Raw genomic sequence first — 23,055 nt, 5'->3', positions numbered from 1 at the left:
TACTATAATTGAGATTTTTTTCACCTTCGTGCTTGTCGCACTATATATAGGCATTTCGCTGGCCCATCTTCTTTGTGCCACGTAAAATTTGTCTACAGTTGGTATAATTCTAACTTCAATCTTGGATTTTCCAAATTTTTAGGGCTTCATGCGTTTTATTTGTATACTTTGTAGCTGGAGTTGTGTTGCTGTTTTATAATTACAATGGAAAAAGAAACGGTTAAATTATGATGAAAGAAGGGGTAAATTTTATGTTTTCAAATGCAGATTGATACTTTAATTATTAAGTACATTTGTCTTTGTAGCATGAAAAAATAGAGTTGACTCAACCTATATATCAAACACCTAATATGGTCTCATTTGTTTAGATTCATTCTTAACAACTCTTTATATATCTGATCTCTTGAATAGGTATAGTTGAAATGCTCTAATGTGTGGAATTGTGTGAAGTTATCCTCTATAAAATTATATAAGATAAACCAAGAGAAATATAACCCTAGGGCTTTAAAGTTGAAAGTTATATGTAAGGTCATGGGAAAGACCAAGGTCAACAATAAATGACACAGTTTAATTCTCACAATTTGTTCAGTGTATTGAGTTTGCATAAATTGTCAAATAAGGGGGGGGGGCTAAGAAAAATTAAGTTAGAAAACCTCAAAATTAAGGTCAGAAAAGAGAAAATGAAACTTTCCATAAGGGGGTGCGCCTTTGATTTTATGGTGCTAAATATTTACGTGACATGTATATTGCTTTACAAAACAACTTGTAAATATTGACAAAGTATAGATATGTTCTTGGGTTTTTGGTTGAGTTTTTCAAGAAAGCATTCACAAGCACCTAAGCATTTGAAACCGACTAAATGGTGAAAGGGTGTGTGTGTGTCCATAAATGAAATGTTTACTGTTAGAAAATCATAGTTTGGTTTTTCAATTCAATCCTTTGTGCAAGAACACAGCTAGAAAAGTAATAAAATTCAATCATATGAAATAATACCCCCCTTTCCATATGGACTTCCATGGATACATTCTCTCTCTCTCTCTCTCTCTTTAAACTGCGCTCTAAAATTTTCATTTCTCCTTAGTACATTTTTTTGTCAATACACACAGCAAATTTCAAATAGATTTAAGCTCAATCAACAAACTTCTGGAACACACAGCAAAGTTCAAATAGTTATAAGCTCAATTCATGGGCGGATACAGGCCCCCGAAAGCTCCTGGGTTTTCGTGAATTTTAAGAGTAAAACCAGGCATAAAATAGTGGTATTGGTTAGTTATGTACACCATGATATTTCACTTTTTAGAAGAAAAAAAAAACGAGATCGGGAAACGATTTCCGGTTTGAATAATTCTGTAAGTATGCGATGATTGATAGCCTATAGGGGATACAAGGTTTCCAGACTTGATTTTTAAGAAAACCGATACTTGGTCATTAAATAAAATCACCATTTATTAATTGACCATTAATTATAAAACCAAAGTATGGCATTATTAACAGATTAATATTAGTCATGTCATACTTTGAAAATTTTTTTTTGGGGGGGGGGGGCGTGCGCCCCCCACGTCCCCCTTAAATCCGCCAATGAGCAAACTTTGGGAGTGTATGTCAGTTATGTGTGGTATCGCCCTTTTATCCCAACGTTATCTATTTAATAATTTTATTTCGAAATAATACTCTGATATTCTCTGATGGTTTCAACTATGAGTTTTGGTTGTGCGCCGTAGGACCATATGGCATAAAGTTCTGCATTACCTTTTGCACAGTTTTATAGGCCTACATTGTATTCCTTTTAACTGAAATAGTACAAGATTATTGTTGAACTGAGCAATGTAATTTACTAATTCTTTACTATTCATTGGCATATCTTTTTATTATTGTAATAATTTCATAGTTGTCTGTTCTGGGCTCTAAATTAGAAATAAAATATTCTGTTCTGTTCATTCAAGTATAATACAATCTTTATTTTGTTATAAGAAAAAAGATGTACTCAAATAGTACGATAAACCTTTGCTGAAATTTTTAGCTTAGGGCATGTATTTTTTTTTCAATAAAAATGGTTTGTCCACGTTTTAATTGGACAACTCTCTACCGTAAATGACACTTCGATGAAGTTGCAGCGTGTACAAATCGAATATTATCCACACGCATTAACCATCACTGCACATTTAGGCGCATGCGTATTCATGCGCGCCATATTTTAAGCTAACTTCAGAGAACGTCATGTAATATTTTTCATAGTGATAACTGTCAACAATGTATATAAAATCTATGGTTATCGATGGCTTTAAGTCATATGCACAGAGAACGGAGATAATTGGATTCGATCCACTTTTCAATGCTATAACAGGGTTGAATGGGAGTGGAAAATCCAACATTTTGGATTCCATTTGTTTTCTTTTGGGAATCACCAACTTGTCACATGTAAGTAGGCATGACTTGTGTTTCGACTAGTTGTTTTTCTATAAAATATCTTTATCAGGTATAGATAATCAACTTTTAATATTCGAATTTGGGTGTCTCTATAGTAAAATAAAAGAACAAATCTTGGAACAGGTACCCCCATAAATGAGATTATTATTGTAGAATTTATTTTCAATATCATACAGGTAAGGGCAACAAATCTCCAGGAGCTTGTGTACAAAAATGGACAGGCGGGTGTCACAAAGGCAACTGTCAGCATCACATTTGACAATGCGGACAAGAAACAAAGTCCTCTAGGTTATGAACAGTATGATGAAATCACCATTACACGACAGGTCTGTTGAAATCATTATCATAAACATGTTTATTATATATACATGATATTATATATTGTAAATTGTATTTGTGAGAATTATAAACAAGTGATGGTAAAAGCTCAAAATTCAGAACCGTGAAGGTGTTAGGGTTGCCAGGAGTTTTCCTGGTTTGTTTTTGGGTCCAGTTACCAGACTCATTTCCAATCCAAAAATCAGCCATATTTTCCCAGTTTTTAATCTTTTTTTTCCCAATTATATGGGTGCAGAAAGAAGTAAGTCTGGCTACTCTTACTATTTTAAATGTTTTGAAATGAATGTCATCAAAGCCATATGTAATGTGTATAAATTTGACAAGTGACACAATATAAATCAGACTATTACATGGAGATAGAATTCTTGTAATTTCATAAATATTTCTTTGTTTTTGATATAGGTTGTAATAGGAGGAAGAAATAAATACTTGATTAATGGCAGTAATGCCAACAACACCAGAGTGCAGGATCTGTTTAGGTCTGTCCAGCTCAATGTCAACAACCCACACTTCCTCATCATGCAAGGAAGAATCACAAAAGTCCTCAATATGAAGCCTCCAGAGGTATTACAATGAGGCATACATGTAATTCTCATGTCATTTTCTGAGGCAAAGCCACATTAGAATTCTTTTTAAAGTTGATTAAGCTTCTGATTTCTTGTGTTGAATTGATGTAAAATAACACACTCAAGAAGCTTGCTTTAATTCATTGCAATGACCAATCTGTTAAACCAATGCCCTTTTTATAGTCATCAATGAAAGATACACAGGGCAATCATTAGGATGAATACAGGTTTATTTTATGGCACTTAAATAATAAAACCAATAAAACTGGTCTATGGGGTGAAGAAAAATTTTTGTTTGTTTGCAATAATACACTGAGCGAGTCAGTTTACTAGTTAAATTTTCATTCATTTAATGTAAAAATAAAAAGACGATTACCCATAAAAAATGACATTAAATTGTACAAAATTTAAAGGTAATGTCAGGTGGATTGATATGTTTTTGATGCAATTCTTTGTGATACAGGCAACACAGTACATATCTGAAATATATTAAATAATCTATTCAGTCAAATGGTGTATCACAACCAGAATTAAATTACTGCACGATATTGGAAATTAAATTGCAGAATTGAAATAGATGAATAATAGCTAATGTTTGAATAATTATGTAGGGTTTAGTGTTAAATCACACATTTGTTTGTTGTTATGCCTTTATAGTACAAAATGTAAATATCTAAATCCATATTGTTATTTTTTAAAATCACAAATTTAATTGAAATATTTTTTACTTTAAGATATTATCAATGATTGAGGAAGCAGCTGGCACACGACTTTATGAAAGTAAGAAAGAAGCTGCACAAAAAACTATTGAAAAGAAAGATGCAAAACTTCGAGAAATTGACATGGTACAGTACCCCATTTATTTTTATTTAGTACTCTTATTTAGAAATGTACATGCAGTTGCTTGCATTCATAAAAGTGTAGATTAGCCAATTCAAAAATTATGTTTCTAGCTCTAAGAAATTGCATTTATAAATAGGTTTTGAAAGAAGACATAATGCCAACACTGTCGAAGTTACGAGAAGAGAGATCTTCATATCTGGAATATCAGAAAATCATCCGAGAACTGGAGCATCTAAACAAGCTATACATTGCTTACCAGTTTGTTTGTGCAGAGGTATGACTGACAAAGAAATAAACTGTACTGGTTCAATAAATAGAATAAAAAGTTTGCTTGCATTGGAATTTTAGCTGTACTGGAAATAGTCACATGTAACTGTGTGGTTTTTGTATCTTAAAAAATTCCAAGTGTTTTAGTCATTATTTTTTAAACAAATCAAAATCAGTATAGATTAACTTTGATTTTTTATATTGTAGGAAAAGAAAAAGAAGAGTGCTGAAGAACTACTAGAAATGCAAGAACATGTTAAGAAACTGAATGCTCGAATGAAAGAGGTGGGCTTTTTTTTGGAAACTTTACTGCTCTGATCTCAAGTCAGGGTTAGAAACTCCCTAAAATTACAACTCGCAAATAATTGCGAGTACCAAGAAAGTGAACTTGCAATTTTATAAGACTACTCGCAATTTTCATATAAAAGCCTTTTTAAAATTAAAATTGAATACATGTAACTTAATGAAAAAGTAACTACTGTGTAATACACAAAATAAAACTACAGTGTGACTTTTATTTATATTACTGATTTAAATTAAAAGCATTGTGTTCTGTCATTTTATATAATTTTGCTACAGTTTCAGTGCATGTTTTTTTCTCACTTAATATCTTGATAATTTATCTGCAATATGAGGAATTAAACCTATGCTACTGTATTTAAACATCTATTATTATAAAGTGACAAAGTTCTTACAAATTTTATGATAGAGTTTCACAAATAAGTAATTCACAACTGTTTTTTCAAGGGTTACATTTAACCCTTTTCCCATCCCTATTATTTTTTAAGATTTCAAATAAAACACATGATCATCATTGTTGGTGCTGTTCATTTGTTTTCAGCACCCTCTTCCTACTGCCGTTTAAAATAAACTAGCCATGCTGACATTCAAAGAAGTGGGAAATAAAATGTATAATCAAAATGAAAACTATAACCAAGAAGGAATTGATTTTTTCCCAAGGAAAAAAATCAACTCGCAAGTTTTTGCGAGTTACCTAATTTTTAACTTGCAATTTGGGAATTCTAACTTGCGTTTTGTGAGTTGTATAGAGTGAATTTCGAACCCTGCAAGTTCAAAATAGGAACATTTCAAATTTCTAGTTATCGAGCATATTCTTTGTAATATGTATGACCTCCAGTGGATGTTGAAGTACATGAGAGAATATTGTATTCATAACAGATTGATGAGAAAGTGAAAGAGCTGGATGGAGTAATCAGAGAACTAGAGAATAAAAGAGACCAGGAGTCAGGGAGTGTCATGAAGAAATTAGAGGCCACTCTGGCAGACAAACAGAAAGTAGAAGCTCTTGCTCAGAGTGCTGTGGATGTCAAAAAGGAGGGACTAAAAGCAGAAAACAAAAAGAAAAAGGAACTCGCCAAAAACATCCAAGATGTAGGTTTTGGACACATTGTTAGGAATGTTATAATTTATGTACACTAGTGAAAAACATACTGTGAAATCACTTATTTTCCTGGGGTTTAATTTTTTTATTGCTTTCATGAGATCCACAAATTAAAGTCCTTCATGCAGTGTAAAATTCCAAATATTTGTCAACCCTCCATCACGAAGGTCTATCCCCAAGAACCAATATTTTGTCTTCAAACCACGAAAATTTTACCCCATGAAAATGAGTCATTATGATTTTGAATCCCTGTAAATAATTTTTTAAGTTTAAAAAAAAAATATTCTTAAAAAATCTGTGAATCTTCGAACCATGTCTGTCAGTCAAAATAAAGAATGTTTCTAGACAAATGAACTAAGGACATTGTTTTATTTTGTAGGATAAGAAAGCCCTGGCCAGCAAGGAGAAGGACATGGGTAAAGTGGGGGAAGAATTAGAGCGCCTTCAGTCCCAGAGTAAGGTAGACCAGGAAACTCATGACTCCGCTCAGAAACATTACCAGGCAGTCAGTGCTGGACTGTCCAGTAACACAGATGGGGAGGCTGCCTCTCTCAATGACCAGCTAATGAGTAAGTGATGCTCAATGGGATCTTGTATAATTGTGTGTTGTTGAGACATATTACTCTTTAGTATCTAACATTGATCATCTTCAAAAATGATGGTCAATTGATGGTATATATTTGAAAATAAAATTATTAATCAGAATATAGATTTAGGACGAGATGAAATTTCCAAATATGAACATGAATTCATGTTGATGACATCTAATAATGACTGGTATTCGATTTTTTCTTCAGCTGCTAAAAATGAAATCAGTGTGGCAGAAACAGAAACTAAACAAGCTCAGATGAGGTAACAGACAAAAAAAAAATCCTCTCTCAGTATCCAGTTTCCACAGAAAAGGTTAAGAAATGAATTATATTTTTTTATATTTCTCATTAATAGACTGAAACATGCCCAGCAGGAAATAAAAAAGAAACAGTCAGATTTAAAGAAAACAGAGCAAGGTTACCAGAAAGACAAGAGTGCTTATGATGACATACAGAAAAATATGAAGGCTTTAGAGGTACTTTAGTCAGGTATCTGGACACTGATGCATGTTTCTTCATCAAGATGGAAAATGACAAGATTTAATACTTTTGGCATAATAATTTTAATGTAGGCTGAGATGAGTAAGCTGGGTTTTAAGGAAGGCCGAGATGAGGAGCTAGCTGCTGAACGTAGAACACTGTCCCAGGAAGTACATAAACTGCAGGTACAACTGGAAACACTAGAGGCCAGGTAATTAACAGATTCATTATAGACTTGCAATGTCTTATTCTCTAATTTACTCTGCTAAATGTTTTGTTTAAAATATGGTTAAAATGTTGAAAAGTAAAATGTTATCAATGTTTGGACTCTTATAAGGTCTAAAGAGTTGAGAAAATTATTCTTGTGTATAATTGATAATATTTAAGAAACTAAAAACAAAGGATGATGAATTCATATGTAGAAAACAGTAAAATGTGCTTGTGGCAAAGTGCCAGGGATGAACATTTTTCATTTGTTAAAAAACTTCATTCGTTATATCAGATAAGATCACAATACACCATATACATGTAACTACAGGGAATGAAAGTCACTTTGCTGTAAGCATGAATTCATTATAAGTATGCTTGCTTTAAGTGTGTTTAACTGTATGTACATGTACATTGGTGTTTTTATAATTTTTTTAAGATTTCCACAGCTGCAGTTTGATTACAAAGACCCTGAGAAGAATTTTGACCGAAGTAAAGTTCATGGCCTAGTATGCAAATTGATCAAGGTCAAGGATGTTAAGATGGCAACAGGCTTAGAAGTATCAGCTGGAGGAAAGGTAAGGATTATCCTTGGATACAATGTACACATATCTAAAATCTGTAACATCACAGAGCATTAGACTGTGATAAGTAAGGATTATTCTTGGGTACAGTGTAAATGTATACTGTAGCTATAGTCTATAGTATCATAGAGCATGACTGTGTTAAAGCAGGGCCATAATTCAACTCTTGAATTTAGTACATGAATTAAAGTGCATTTACTTTCATGTACATTGTATATGCATCCCCTTAACCTTCAACTGTCTCTAAACTTTCAAAGACGTATTGGCATAACTTTTGCAATTGAACATCTCTACCTGAGATTGAAACTTGAAATTGGTCAAGGTCATTGTTCATGATTGAACAGAGGTCAAAGATAAAGGGGGAATTTAATAAGCAGCAAGCACATTGTTTCACAAACTTCTTTTGAAACAAGTTAAGACTGTACTTGTACATTGTAGTTATATAATGTGGTGGTGGATACAGAAGTCACTGGAAAGAAGCTGATTCAGAAGGGAGAACTGAGGAGGAGGTACACTATAATACCCCTCAACAAGATCTCATCACGAAGCATAGCACCTGATGTAGTCAGAAGAGCTGAAGATCTGGTCTGTCTAGTCATAAACAATATTCATGAAAAATTCTTAGATTTTAATTTGTAAACTACTTTCATTTATGAAAATTTTGAATTTTTTTGTAGTAAAATATTGTGGATATTTGTGTCGAATACATGTACGTATACATTGCATTTTGAAAAATTATTTTAATAGGTTGGCAAGAAAAATGTGAGCACTGCTTTGTCTTTGATTGATTATAACAAAGATTTAAAGGCTGCAATGGAGTTTGTATTTGGGTCAGTATTTGTGTGTTCAGACATGAACAGTGCCAAAAAGGTGGCCTTTGATGAGAAGATCATGAAAAAGTGTGTGACGCTGGACGGAGAATCGTTTGATCCAGCTGGAACCGTGACTGGAGGTGAAGGAAAAATGAAGTTAAACATCTCTTAGAAATGAAAGATTTGTAACATTTATTTGAAATGGGGCAGAGATGATTATTAAGTTCTCAAAGGAAAGTAATTTATTCCTGTATTATATGCATGTATATAAAAACTTGATGAAACTAGAATACCTTGACATTTACAGGTGCTCGAGCCCAGACCAGCTCCATCCTGGAGAAACTTCAGGAGTTCACTGAAGTGGAGTCAAGACTTCAAGAGAAACAAAACAAACTACATCAGGTGGAGAAAGAGCTCAACTCACTCAAACATGTTGTAGAAAAGTAAGTCAGATCTACATAGTGAATTCAGTACTTGTATAAAACTGGATACAGTGTACTGTAATAGTACCCATGCAGTGAATACTTGTAAATGACTGCACAAAAAGTTAGGCCAAAGTTTTTATTTTTTTTGGTTTACGATTTTCTGTCTCAAAAAAATGCATTGGGTGGTCGAAAAATAAAAATAAAAATAATTTAGGATTCAACAGTTTCATTTTAAAATACCAGCATTGTTTATTTTATTATTTTAATAAAAATAATACACGTCAATAGTACTTTTAAGTTTTATTGTCTAGATCACATAACTCTTTTTAATATTTAATTTTGAATCATTTCTAACTTTAGACTGAATATCATTTTCATTTACATATAGTTCTGATTTTTGTTTGTCAATCAGTGCTTGGTTCATGATGTTCAACTTCTTTTTGTGCTCTTCAGTGATATGTGATGTGTTATAAACCTCAATATCCCCACAAACTAAAAATAAGGATCCAAATTTAAGTTAAATTTAGATTGAAGAAAAATACAATTTAATTGTTTAACAATATCAAAAGTAATTGACGTTGAAATAAAGGTTATAATAATTTGATCATGCAGCTATCAAATTTAATGTTCAACCTGCAGCACAAAAGCCTAATAATTTCTCAATCAAGTCCTTCTTTAAATTTTTGTTATGTACCTGCACAGTAGGCAATGCTCATTATTTACTTAGTAATTCAAAGGGCTTTGATCTCAATTGAGTATGAAATTTGCAAAGATTTGTATATTGAATTTACTTCTATAAATTAACAAATGTTTTATACACATTTGAATTCATCCAGTGAAATACCGGTCAGAGTTACTTCAACTAAGATGTATCTCTCAACACTAAATTGGCCTAACTATTATCCATGGATTTATCAGCCTATTTTGGGAAACACCATTTTTGGGGAATTGGGAATAAATTATTGGCTATTTGATGAAATTGGAAAAAATTTTAAAATGTTACTTAAATCCTGTATTCAGGGGTAATTCATTTAAAATTTCAGCATGAACTCTAATTTGGGCAACCAAACAACATTTAAATATGATCCATCTTCATCATACAAGATCAATTATGAATAATAGACTAATAAAAGTAAATTGGACTTCAATAAGTGTAAAGTATTTATACAACTTAGGGTAGTACATGTGAGTATGAGATTTCAATTTAGGTCATATAGTATCTGTTTCTGGAGATTATAAACCTCCTGCAAAAATACTAAGTACACATTTTCTAAAAGTCCTCTTTTAATATGTATTAATGCATTGAAAATATATTTTTCTATCTGAAATGATGCCTAAAGTCCTTATCATTCACTCGCAGATCAATTGAGTAGGTAGAAATAACTTAATAAATCTACATAATCACACAATATCATCTTTTTTAGAAAAAGGGAGGAAATTCGGATTAAAAGTTGGCGATGTTTTTACAGTGTTTTTAAACATGTGTTATGACTGTAGCTTTGCTAAATGAGTTAAATAGATGAAAATTACAGACAGTCTGACAATTTTACTTTGTGTTTTTTCAAGATAATTAAAAATAAAAGCATTGTTCACCAATTGGCAAAAAAATACTGCCAAATTGGGAAAAACTGAACTCATTTTCAATTGGGAATAGGGCCACATTTCGGCCTCTGAGAAGGCACTAATAAATCCCTGTTATCTATAGGTGTAACCGTGTATGCTACATGTAGGTCGATCAAGGTTGGGCATAAACTCTCCAATATTACGGTATGAATTTAGCCAATTGAGACATTGCAATTGGAGAAAGGGATCATGCATCCAAGATTTTATTCACTTTTCCATGCAGAAAAAGTTCTTTAAGTGTGCGTCATTGCTTTCAGTGAGGAATTACCTTGTTACATGACAGAACCGCCATTTTTGGTTTGCACATGTGTTTATTTACGGTCACCTAAATGTTTGTAAAGGTCTCATATATTTATAAGCGCTCATTCGACTAAGATGCATTCTAAAATTTAAAACCCACCAATTCAGATGAGAAAAATCCGGAAAAATATGTCGAAAAAAGACATTATTTTTATTTTCATGATTGGTGAAAATTAGGGTCGGCGGAATCGTAAACCAAATGAAAAAAAAACTTTGGCCTTAAAGCGTTGTTTGCTTGCACCACATGCCCTGAATACAAAGTACATGTAAGTACTAATAAGCATATGAATACAATCTTGGTATGCATAAATTACATATTTATCTTTACACTGAGTTCAAGGCAAAAAAAAAAACCTGTCCATATTCTGAATCTTGTGTGTTTAAGGAGTCATTTATATCCTGTGTTTATAAATCAGCTTTTTGAATACCCCCCCTGCCCCCTTCCTTTTTTTCCATTCAGATAGTTGTCTAGATGTATTGCTTTTATTTCAAGGTACACTAAATTTAAGCAGCAATATGACCTAAAAGTCCAGGAAGCGGAACTAGTGAAAGCTCGTCTTGAACAAGGCTCACATCACCAACAACTGGAGGAAATAGAGACTCTAAAAAAATCAATAGGTACGCAAAATGTCTGATGAATAGTCAAAAACAGATTAATTTATAATTGAATGTTTTACAATTATGTATTTTGTGGCATGTTTTAAGAAAAGAAGGCTGGTCATATTTGCAGGTGAGCAAGAGGAAATTTTGAAGAAGGCTGAAGAAACTCAAAAGAAAATGTCTAAAAAAGCCAAGGATTTGGAAGATAAAATAAAGAATGCTAAAGCGGTTAGGGAGAAGGAGCTGAAGGAAGCAGAGAGTCAGGTGACCAAGGCCAAGAAAAAGATGGAGGAATCTAGCCGCAAAATGAAGGAAAAGTACCAGGTAAAGGTTTTCATAGAGTTGCTCTTAAAAAACTGTTGAACTTTGTTATCTTTAACACTTATATCTCGAATACAAGGGATATGTCAAAGTGAGTTGGCAGTCCCAACTACTTTTTCTTTATGTTTTTAACCTTTTTATCTCAAATTCTCTGATATCTCAAAGTTTAACTTCGGTCCCATGGAGTTTGGGATAATGAGGTTTGACTGTACATGTATTTGCTGTCTTTAAGAGTGAAGAAATTGAATGATTAAAGAGTGACTTTTACAGGAAACAGACAGTTTGAAGTTAGAGGCCGAGGAACTTAAGAAAGAGATAGAGACAAATGAAGACCAGCTTAAAACAGTGGAGGAGACAATAGCTCAGTTTGAAGAACAGATCAAGGAAGTCAGTGAGAAGTCTCAGGCTACAAAGGTAACATGTAATGGGGATGCAACTATAAATCCAGAATTCCAGGGATTTGTATATGTATGCATTGCTACACAAAACCTGCATATTTGTCAATAAAGGAGAATTCCCATAGCATATCAGTGGCCCCTTTTTCTAGGAGGAATTATAAATATAGGATCTCCCATGATTTGTAGTTGGATATGATTTTTATCCAACGAGTTGTGTGTTTTTTATCCCCGAGCCTTGGCGAGGGGATAAAAACACACGAGTTGGATAAAAGTCATATCCAACTACAAATCATGGGAGATTCTTTTTATCCCATGTTTAATACTTCACAACCAATGTTTTACACTGTTTTATATAGGACTCCACTGTATTTTACTTCATCGCGCTAATGCAAAAACCATTGTGACGTCACAACTGTGGATTATGAAAAAATTATCCAATGAGTCATATCCACGGGATAAAGGGGTAAACATGGGATAAATAAAAATTTACAACAATTTGATAATTTTCAAGAAAGTCTGAATAAAACGGACACCCTTTGAATAGTGTCAGTAGGTAAATCGTTTATAATTATGAGAAATACTGCATTAATATTGGTGATTTTCTAGACCCTATAACGGCAAAATTCATCTTGGTTTCTGAGCCTTTGTTTATCAAAAAAGATATAAAGAATGGATGGGTCTTACTACAAAAGAGAGATGTGCATGTCCAAGGAATCTACCTTGTATGGCTATTATTCACAGAGGTGGTTATCAAATAGAGTTGTCCAATCTGATGAATGAAGGCAAAACATGCTGGACTACTTCATGTTTACATTTTACCACAAAGTTTTAATGTTTTAATTAGAATGGATTGTAGGAAAAGCAATTCAAAATCATTCCTATTGATTTAATTAAAAAAAAAAAAAAACAACATTAAGGTACTAAAACAGATGTTCAATGGTCACAATGAGAAACAGTTGTTTTCCCCCTATTAGATGGTTGTGGAAATTCCATCACAAAATTCACAATAACTATGAATCCAATAGTTACATTAACATAACTTGGATTTATGGTGTTCCATGAATAAATAAATTGATCAGTTCATGGAATGAGTGCTCTTAATTCCCTTACTATGTAAACTGGTGGTTTTTCTACATTTTTTTTTTTAATATAAAGCTCTTTCACGCATCTATTATAAACATTTGATGCCACGTACATTGAAAGATGGTATGCATTTTTAAAGCACATCATCTTTTACTATCTGAAAGCACAATTCATTGATCAACATAAACACTAGAGAGCATCCATATTAATTGAATATCGTTTCATGGTATATACCTATGAATATAATGAAGTAATTATTTATATATACATGACTTCACTGGCAGGCTGAAGTTAAAGAGGCACAGGATGCTGTAAACAAACAAAAGGATCTCCTGAAGGCCTGTAACAAGGACATTTCTCAAAGGATCGGGGAACAGAAGGACTTACAGAAAGAAACACACAGCTCTCAGTTAAAAATCCAGGAACTCGAGCACAAGATCTCCAAGTTCCAGAACGATTCCAAGTCAGCTGCTAGGGAGGTCAGTATTGTTTGGTTCTGATGTAAAAGATACATTCTTAACTGTTCTTTTGCAATTTAACTGATGTATTGCAAATGACCTCTAAAATTATGAAAATGAAAGCACATCACATTTGTAATACATGTGGCCATATCAGAGGAGTTGGTCTGTTGTTGAACTTTACAAATTTTGATATTAAATTTTACTTCTGCATATTGGTTGATTTTACTTTTCTGATAGATATGCATTCTTAACCCTCTTAATCCCCCTTTTTCCTTCACAGAGATAAATAATGTATCTTCAGTTTTACTGGTATAGGGATATAAATATAAGTCTTTATTGGTGTGCAGGTGGAAAGTCTACTACAGAACTATGACTGGATCATTGATGAGAAGAAATACTTTGGACAACCAAACACAGCATATGACTTCCAGGCAAACGATCCAAAAGTAGCAGAGAAAAGGATTGGAAAGTTACAGGAATCTAAAGATAAACTGTCAAAAAGTGTCAACATGAGAGCCATGAACATGTTAGGAAAGGCCGAGGAACAGGTACTTTGTAATATAGCAACTGATAGCAAGAAACATAGAAACTATTGTCATTGATGAAAATTCAAAACTTGACACATTTTGATAACATTTAGTTTTAAAATGAATGTTTCCTTCTGGTATGGATCTGAATGATAGAGATAAATTAAATGATGCAATGTATATGTACATATAGCAAAATAGGTATTGATACATTGAGAAGCATTATTTAAATTGACTTGTAGAATAATCACTATTATAAGTAATTGTTTTCTGTTATTTTACAGTGCACTGACTTGATGAAGAAAAGGAAGATAGTATTGAATGACAAAGCTAAGATAGCTGCTGTTATTGAGGAGCTGGACCAGAAAAAGAATGAAGCATTAACTAAAGCCTGGGAACAGGTTAACAAGGTCTGGTATTCCTTCATATACACTGTACTAAAGCCTGGGAATTAACAAGGTCTGGTATTCCTTCATAATCTTAGATTGGGAACAGGTTAACAATGTCTGGTATTCCTTCATTAACTAAAGCCTGGGAATTAACAAGGTCTGGTATTCAGTAACTAAAGACTGGGAAGGTTAACAAGGTCTGGTGTTCCTTCATATACTAAAGCCTGGGAATTAACAAGGTCTGGTATACCTTCATAAACTTAAGCTTGGGAACAGGTTATCAAGGTCTGGTATTCAGTAACTAAAGCCTGGGAATTAACAAGGTCTGATCAGGGTTCGAAATTTACTATATACAACTCACAAAACGTGAGTTAGAATTCCCAGATTGCGAGTTAAAAATGAGGTAACTCGTAAAAACTTGCGAGTTGATTTTTTTTGCATTGAAACTGTAACAAAATTATATAATATGACAGAACACAATGCTTTTGATTTAAATCAGTAATTTAACTAAAAGTCACACTGTAGTTACATTTTGTGTATTGTACAGTTAATTTTTCCTTAAGTTACATGTATTTAATTTATATAAATTTAACTTTATATGAAAATTGCGAGTAGTCTTATAAAATTGCGAGTTCACTTTCTTGGTACTCGCAATTATTTGCGAGTTGTAATTTTAGGGAGTTTCTAACCCTGTCTGATATTCCTTCATTAACTAAAGCCTGGGAATTAACAAGGTCTGGTATACCTTCATGTACTAAAGCCTGGGAACAGGTTAACAAGGTCTGGTATTCCTTCAGTAACTTAAGTCTGGGAACAAGTTAACAAGGTCTGATATTCCTTCATATACTAAAGCCTTGGAATTAACAAGGTCTGGTATTCATTAACTAAAGCCTGGGAACAAATTAACAAGGTCTGGTGTTGCTTCATAATCTTGGGGTTGGGAACAGGTTAACAATTATATTCCTCCATATGGACATGTCAGATGAGGGATAAAGTGCTGAAATTTAAAGAAATATTTGAAAAGAAAGTAAGCACCATGAAACTTGTGCAATCAACAAATGAAATGAATTAAAAAACAATGTTTTTCGAAAATTTGTTCTGATAACATTTTGTTGTAGGACTTCAGTTCAATATTCTCCACCTTGCTTCCCGGGGCTCGTGCAAAGTTGTCTCCCCCAGAAGGCCAGTCTGCTTTGGATGGGTTGGAGGTCCGGGTCGGGTTTGGTGATGTGTGGAAGGAGTCACTCAGTGAGCTTAGTGGGGGTCAAAGGTCAGTCATCTATATTTAAAGTACTGTATACATGGTTGTTTTTGGCCCTTGTTATTTTCACCCTTTCACACTTGCAAATTTCACCCTGTTTTAAATTTGCCCAGGTAAAGTTTTAAAAGGCATATAATGATCTCTTGAATTTGTGTAGTTTTGAAATTGCGCACTGACTATGAGGGCTAAAAGAGCAAAATAAAATGGGAGATGAAAATTTCCCCATGTACATTGTACAGTGGTGACTAAACTTGTGGGGCGAATACATCTACGGATACAAACTTGAATATATGATGCATCGAGGGATGCTCAATACCAGACTTTTGGAATTATCAAAGCTGGATCATACATTTTCTGGGTCAATCCATTCTGAAGTAACTAAAATTCTACCCAGACCAAATTTGCATGTATGATGCATCTAGGAATGCACATTACTAAAATATTTGTTTTGTGTTTGTTAAGGAGAGCTATGTTATCTTTCATAAGGTACAGTATGTTTGTATTATACATTTAAGATAAAAAAAATATTTATACTGGGATTTCTGTATATTTGTAGGTCTCTGATAGCACTGTCACTGATCCTTGCCATGCTGCTCTTTAAACCTGCCCCTCTCTATATCCTGGATGAAGTGGATGCTGCTTTAGACATATCACACACACAGAATATTGGACAAATGATCAAATCCCACTTCAAGCACTCACAGGTAAAGAGGGTTCAACTTTCTGTTACTCTAGAGAAATACTGCCTACTATTTCTGCATTTAATTTGAGACAGTATCTAAAACAATTTGTATTAGGTAATGCATTTGTGGTAATCATGTAATTACATGTAAATTATTTTTTGTTTTAGTTCATAGTGGTCTCTCTGAAGGATGGAATGTTTAACAATGCCAATGTATTGTATAAAACAAAGTTTGTGGATGGTGTTTCCACGGTAACACGTTATGTACAACACAGTAGAACAGGGGCGGGGGGTAGCAGCACAGCTGACAAGGAAAACAGTCAAACAGTAAAGAAAAAACAACAGACTGCCAAGCGTACCCGACTGGAATGACGAAGAAATCGCCCGTATCACACAAGTGTATGGCACCACCAGAATTGTGTTCAAGTCCAAAACATAAGAATTGTTTCTGAGCATCAGGAATCTTTGAATATATTTTAATACATGTATATAGATCAGTGACATTTGATATTTATATTATTAGTACATTTACCAATAAATTTAATACATGGGACTGAAAAATTTTTAATGGATCTTCTCAAATACATGTATGAATGCATATGTTAATTATTAGTAGTAAACTTGATGTTCACTACATGAGCTTGTTAACTTTTGTGAGTATTAAACCTAGCAACATGGTGCTCCTGTCATATTGTACATGTATGTACTAAACATTTGAGTATGTATATACCATATAGCTTTATTTTCTCTTTGACGGGATGCTAATTCTTATTTTAGCAATTTCATAGTAGTTTGCTGAAATTTTAACTGCTAAATTTGTACCTTTTGAACTCTAGATAGATTTCTTTGATCATTCTCTGTAGTTAAACGTAGTAGAGCTGGACAATTCTGCAATCAGTTATTCATGATTTGACCTCTTGATATCAATTGTTTCTTGGGTGGGGGGACTTTCAAGAAGGGAGGAATGTGGCGTGTTAGGCAGGTTTGATGGCCGTTGTCAAAATAGCTCAATTGGTAGAGCACCTGACTGTTGATTCAGGGGCCCCCAATTCAAATCCTGCTCTGGTCTGTTGCATTTTTAGCTAACCTCAACGAAGTTGGCGGAGCTTATGTAATATCGTCGGTGTCGGCATCCCAAGTTAAAGTTTTTGGAGCAGATTTCTTTTCAAGTACTTCTATGCCCTATATCAATCAGAGGTGCATGGAGGATGCCTCTAGTGTGTTTCATTGTACCAGTCAAGCAATTTCAGCTAAAGAATGTTTTTGGAGCAGGTTAGAGTTTTTGGAGCAAGTTAAAGTAACTACATATATAAGTCCTATGTTGACCAAACTTGTATGGATGATATATCTAAGGGCTTGCTTTGGATGCTGGATCTGACATACATTTTCCGGATGAGTGACCAGGGTAAAGATTTTTAGGTCACCTGAGTCACTCAGGTGACCTATTGCTATCTGTTTTCGTCTGTCGTCGTGCGTCGTGTGTTAACATTTGAACATTTTCAGCTTCTTCTCTGAAACCGCTGAACCAATTTCAGCCAATTTTTGCATATGGCATCTATGTGTGGAGGGGAACAAAATTTGTGAATTTCATGGTCCCTGCCCCCCTGGGGCCTGAGGGGTGGGGCTAAAACCATCAAAATTAATGCAATCTTTAAAAATCTTCTTCTTTACTCCTGGACATCAAGCAGTCAAACTGTTGACATGATTGTAATAAGCATTGAGCCCTCTACCAAAATTGTGAAATTCATGGCCCCAGGGTCAGGGGTTCTGGTGCTAGGGCGGGGCTATATAGATCATATAGTGAAAGTGCATTATTTCTTTGAAAATCTTCTTCTCTACTCCTGGGTATTATTGAAACAAATTGAATACATAGTTATGATAAGCAAGGGTGACTCTACCAAAATTGTGAAATTCATGGCCCCAGGGTCAGGGGTTCTGGTGCTAGGGCGGGGCTATATAGATCATATAGTGAAAGTGCATTATTTCTTTGAAAATCTTCTTCTCTACTCCTGGGTATTATTTAAACAAATTAGATACAGAGTTATGATCAGCAAGGGTGACTCTACCAAAATTGTGAAATTCATGGCCCCAGGGTCAGGGGTTCTGGTGCTGGGGGGGGGGGGGGGGGGTTATATAGATCATATAGTGAAAGTGCATTATTTCTTTAAAAATCTTCTTCTCTACTCCTTGGTATTATTTAAACAAATTAAATACATAGTTATGATAAGCAAGAGTGACTCTACCAAAATTGTGAAATTCATAGCCCAAGGGTAAGGGGTTCTGGTGCTGGGGGGGGGGGGGGGGCTATATAGTTCATATAGTGAAAGTGCATTATTTCTTTGAAAATCGTCTTCTCTATTCCTGGGTATTATTGAAACAAATTAAATACATAGTTATGATAAGCAAGAGTAACTCTACCAAAATTGTGAATTTCATGGCCCCTGGGTCAGGGGTTCTGATGTTAGGGAGGGGCTCTATTTATTATACATGTATAGTGAAAATGCATTAATGCTTTAAAAATCTTCTTCTCTGCTTCTGGGTATTATTTAAACAAACTAAGTACATTGTTATGATAAGCAAGGACACCTCTTCCAAAATTGTGAAATTCATGGCCCCAGGGACAGGGGTTCTTGTGCTAGGGTGGGGCTATATAGCTCCTACAGTGAAGGTGAATTATTTCTTTGAAAATCTTCTTCTCTGCCCCTGGGTACTATTTAAACAAACTAAGTACATTGTTATGATATGCAAGGATGCCTCTTCTAAAATTGTGAATTTCATGGCCCCAGGGTCAAGGGTTCTGGTCAAAAGGTGGGGGGGGGGGCTCTATTGATTATATAGTGAAAAATCAAAATTTCTTTGAAAATATTCTTTTCTGCTTCTGGTTAAAAAGGAAAGAAACTAAGTATATAGTTATAATGAGCAAGAGTGCTTCTTCCAGAGTAGTGAATTGCATGACCCCTGGTTCAGATGTGCTGGTATAAGGGTGGGGCTGTTGATAATGTAGTGGAAATGCATTAATTCTATTAAATAATCCTGTCTGCTCCTTAATGTTAGGCAGTTAAACAAAGTGATTACTTATGATGAGCAAACTTGAAACTTCTGGTCCCAGGGTGAGAGGCTCTGGTGTTTCTCGGTGGTGAAGGGGGGAGGGGGGCGGAGGGGCTCTATTGATAATATAGTGAATCTGTAGTGAAAATGCATTATTTCTTTAAAAATCTTCTCTGCACTTGGGCATATCAGAGGCAAAAAGTGTAAAAGTTGTTATAAGGAAAGGTATTTTTACCAGATTTTTGAACATCTGGACCATTTGGTCAAGTGTTCTGGTCCTAGCCAGGGCTCAATTAATTTAAACTGAAAGGAGTTATTCCCCTTTGCCGTTTACTTTTGATAATTAATCATTGTAAATAATGTACTTGAAAAATTAATAGAATAAGAGAATTATGCAAGAATTTTTATTGTATAGTACAAAAAGTACTTTCATAGTTTTAATGATCATGTGGACTTGTAAGTAATAGATAAATAAAAATGAGACAAAAATAACTTGTCTTATTAAATGTTCATCAAAGACCAAAAGAGGCCAATGTAAGAGATTACAACAAGGAATTAAAATAGTACAAAAGCACTGATAGTTTCTTAATATACTGTATGGTGATAGTGATAAATGGGGAACAGATTAGAACCTAATTTATGAACTGTTAATGAATAGTAGACTAATTATTTTGTTGATCCTGATCACCCTATTTTTCTTGTTTTTGGGCAACAGAGCTTCACCTTTCATTTCATTTTAATACTCTATGGATCCTCTAAATTGTTGTATTGCACTCAGGTGACCGTTAAGGCCCTTGGGCCTCTTGTTTTTAGCAGATCTCATTTCCAAGTAACTATAAGTCCTATGTTGACCAAACTTGCATGCATGATACATCTAAGGGTGCACACTACTGGACTTGCTTCGGATGCTGGATCTGACCCACATTTTCTGGATGAATGATCAGGTTAAAGTCTTTGGAGCAGGTCCATTGTCAAGAAACTATAAAGCCTGTCTGAACCAAACTTGCATGGATGATGCATCAAGGGAGGAACACTTTCAATCTTGCTTGGGATGCTGGATTTGACCTACATTTTCTGGATAAGTGACTAAAGTTTTTTAGATAAGTCCATTCCCAAGTAACTGCAAGCCCTATCAGACCAAAATTGCATAAATGTTGCATCTAGGGATGCACACTAGTAGATTATTAGTTTAGTGTGGGACTTTGCCTTAAAGCTGAACACAACTCGTAAATAGGCATACACCATTTTCAATATTACTATCTACAATAATCAGCACCAGGGTATACTCTTCGCATTCGTTACATCTGACTGCTTTATTGTCAAGGGTATCGGCGTGGAATGGCGACCCGTGTTTGTGCTGGTTATCTTTCATTACCTTTTGTTTACATTTTATTGCAGTTACGTGTATTTGTGTTTGTTTGTATACTGCACTGACCTGTGCAACTGTTGTAAGTCTGTTTAGTATCTTACTATCCTGCATTAGAAGTAAACAGTTATTTTTTGTCGCTACCGAGTGCTATATAGCATACGTCCATCTACAACGGTGACGATTGATTGCACTGACCAGTGACTAAGTGAGCGGCTCTATATATAGGGGCCCTCAGATATAGCGAGAGTCCAATTCAAAATATGGCAGGCAAATTTCTTTTACGAATCGTGTTCAGCTTAAAGACAACAATCGTTGAGGTAAGCTCTGTAATCTCTGATTACTTATTAGCTCACCTGAGCTGAAAGCTCAAGTGAGCTTTTCTGATCACATTTTGTCCGGCGTCCGTCTGTCTGTCTGTCTGTAAACTTTTCACATTTTCGACTTCTTCTCAAGAACCACTGGGCCAATTTCAACCAAACTTGCCACAAAGTATCCTTGGGTAAAGGGGATTCAAGTTTGTTCAAATGAAGGGCCATGCCCTCTTTCAAGGGGAGATAATTAGGAATTACTGAAAAAATAATGGCATCATTTAAAAATCTTCTTCTCAAGAACCATAGGGCCAGGAAAGATGAAACTCATGTGGAAGCATCCTTAGGTAGTGTACATTCAAGTTTGTTCAAATCATGACCCCCGGGGGTAGGGCGGGGCTGCAATGGAGGATCAAAGTTTTACATAGAAATATATAGGAAAAATCTTTAAAAATCTTCTTCTCAAGAACAGCAAAGCCATGATGAGTCATATTTATATGGAAGCATCCTCAGGTAGTGTAGATTCAAGTTTGTTCAAATCATGACCCCTGGGGGTAGGGCGGGCCGCAATGGAGGATCAAAGTTTTACATAGAAATATATAGGAAAAATCTTTAAAAATCTTCTTCTCAAGAACAGCAAAGCCATGATGAGTCATATTTATATGGAAGCATCCTCAGGTAGTGTAGATTCAAGTTTGTTCAAATCATGACCCCTGGGGGTAGGGCGGGCCGCAATGGAGGATCAAAGTTTTACATAGAAATATATAGGAAAAATCTTTAAAAATCTTCTTCTCAAGAACAGCAAAGCCATGATGAGTCATATTTATATGGAAGCAATCTCAGGTAGTGTAGATTCAAATTTGTTCAAACCATGGCCCCCGGGGGTAGGGCGGGGCCGCAATGGAGGATCAAAGTTTTACATAGAAATATATAGGAAAAATCTTTAAAAATCTTCTTCTCAAGAACAGCAAAGCCATGATGAGTCATATTTATATGGAAGCATCCTCAGGTAGTGTAGATTCAAGTTTGTTCAAATCATGACCCCCGTGGGTAGGGCGGGGCCACAATGGAGGATCAAAGTTTTACATAGAAATATATAGGAAAAATCTTTAAAAATCTTCTTCTCAAGAACAGCAAAGCCATGATGAGTCATATTTATATGGAAGCATCCTCAGGTAGTGTAGATTCAAATTTGTTCAAATCATGACCCCCGGGGGTAGGGCGGGGCCACAATGGAGGATCAAAGTTTTACATAGAAATATATAGGAAAAATCTTTAAAAATCTTCTTCTCAAGAACAGCAAAGCCATGATGAGTCATATTTATATGGAAGCATCCTCAGGTAGTGTAGATTCAAGTTTGTTCAAATCATGACCCCTGGGGGTAGGGCGGGGCCGCAATGGAGGATCAAAGTTTTACATAGAAATATATAGGAAATATCTTTAAAAATCTTCTTCTCAACAACAGCAAAGCCATGATGAGTCATATTTATATGGAAGCAATCTCAGGTAGTGTAGATTCAAATTTGTTCAAACCATGGCCCCCGGGGGTAGGGCGGGGCCGCAATGGAGGATCAAAGTTTTACATAGAAATATATAGGAAAAATCTTTAAAAATCTTCTTCTCAAGAACAGCAAAGTCATGATGAGTCATATTTATATGGAAGCATCCTCAGGTAGTGTAGATTCAAGTTTGTTCAAACCATGACCCCCGGGAGTAGGGCGGGGCCACAATGGAGGATCAAT

General features: G+C 34.6%; 1 protein-coding gene across 1 annotated transcript; it reads left to right on the top strand.

Annotated features, from left to right (window-relative positions):
- The first annotated feature begins 2,232 nt into the window (after nucleotides 1-2,232).
- LOC133189548 (structural maintenance of chromosomes protein 2-like) lies at nucleotides 2,233-17,221 on the top strand. The gene is made up of 24 exons (XM_061324908.1): nucleotides 2,233-2,418; nucleotides 2,604-2,753; nucleotides 3,169-3,330; nucleotides 4,067-4,177; nucleotides 4,312-4,449; nucleotides 4,650-4,727; nucleotides 5,622-5,834; nucleotides 6,224-6,413; nucleotides 6,642-6,696; nucleotides 6,790-6,910; nucleotides 7,007-7,125; nucleotides 7,561-7,699; nucleotides 8,144-8,290; nucleotides 8,453-8,657; nucleotides 8,825-8,960; nucleotides 11,359-11,483; nucleotides 11,596-11,789; nucleotides 12,057-12,200; nucleotides 13,552-13,746; nucleotides 14,076-14,276; nucleotides 14,540-14,665; nucleotides 15,763-15,914; nucleotides 16,462-16,609; nucleotides 16,756-17,221. Exons 1-24 carry the CDS (start codon nucleotides 2,251-2,253, stop codon nucleotides 16,957-16,959), a joined length of 3,621 nt encoding a protein of 1,206 aa, XP_061180892.1. The 5' UTR covers nucleotides 2,233-2,250; the 3' UTR covers nucleotides 16,960-17,221.
- Nucleotides 17,222-23,055: the final 5,834 nt, after the last annotated feature.

Source organism: Saccostrea echinata, unplaced genomic scaffold (genome assembly GCF_033153115.1).
Source record: "Saccostrea echinata isolate AGI-Se365-2 ecotype Australia unplaced genomic scaffold, CSIRO_AGI_Sech_v1 ptg000019l, whole genome shotgun sequence".
In the NCBI taxonomy this organism is placed as follows: domain Eukaryota; kingdom Metazoa; phylum Mollusca; class Bivalvia; order Ostreida; family Ostreidae; genus Saccostrea; species Saccostrea echinata.
Note: the sequence above shows the minus strand (reverse complement) of the source record. Positions and strands in the feature narration are given on the sequence as shown.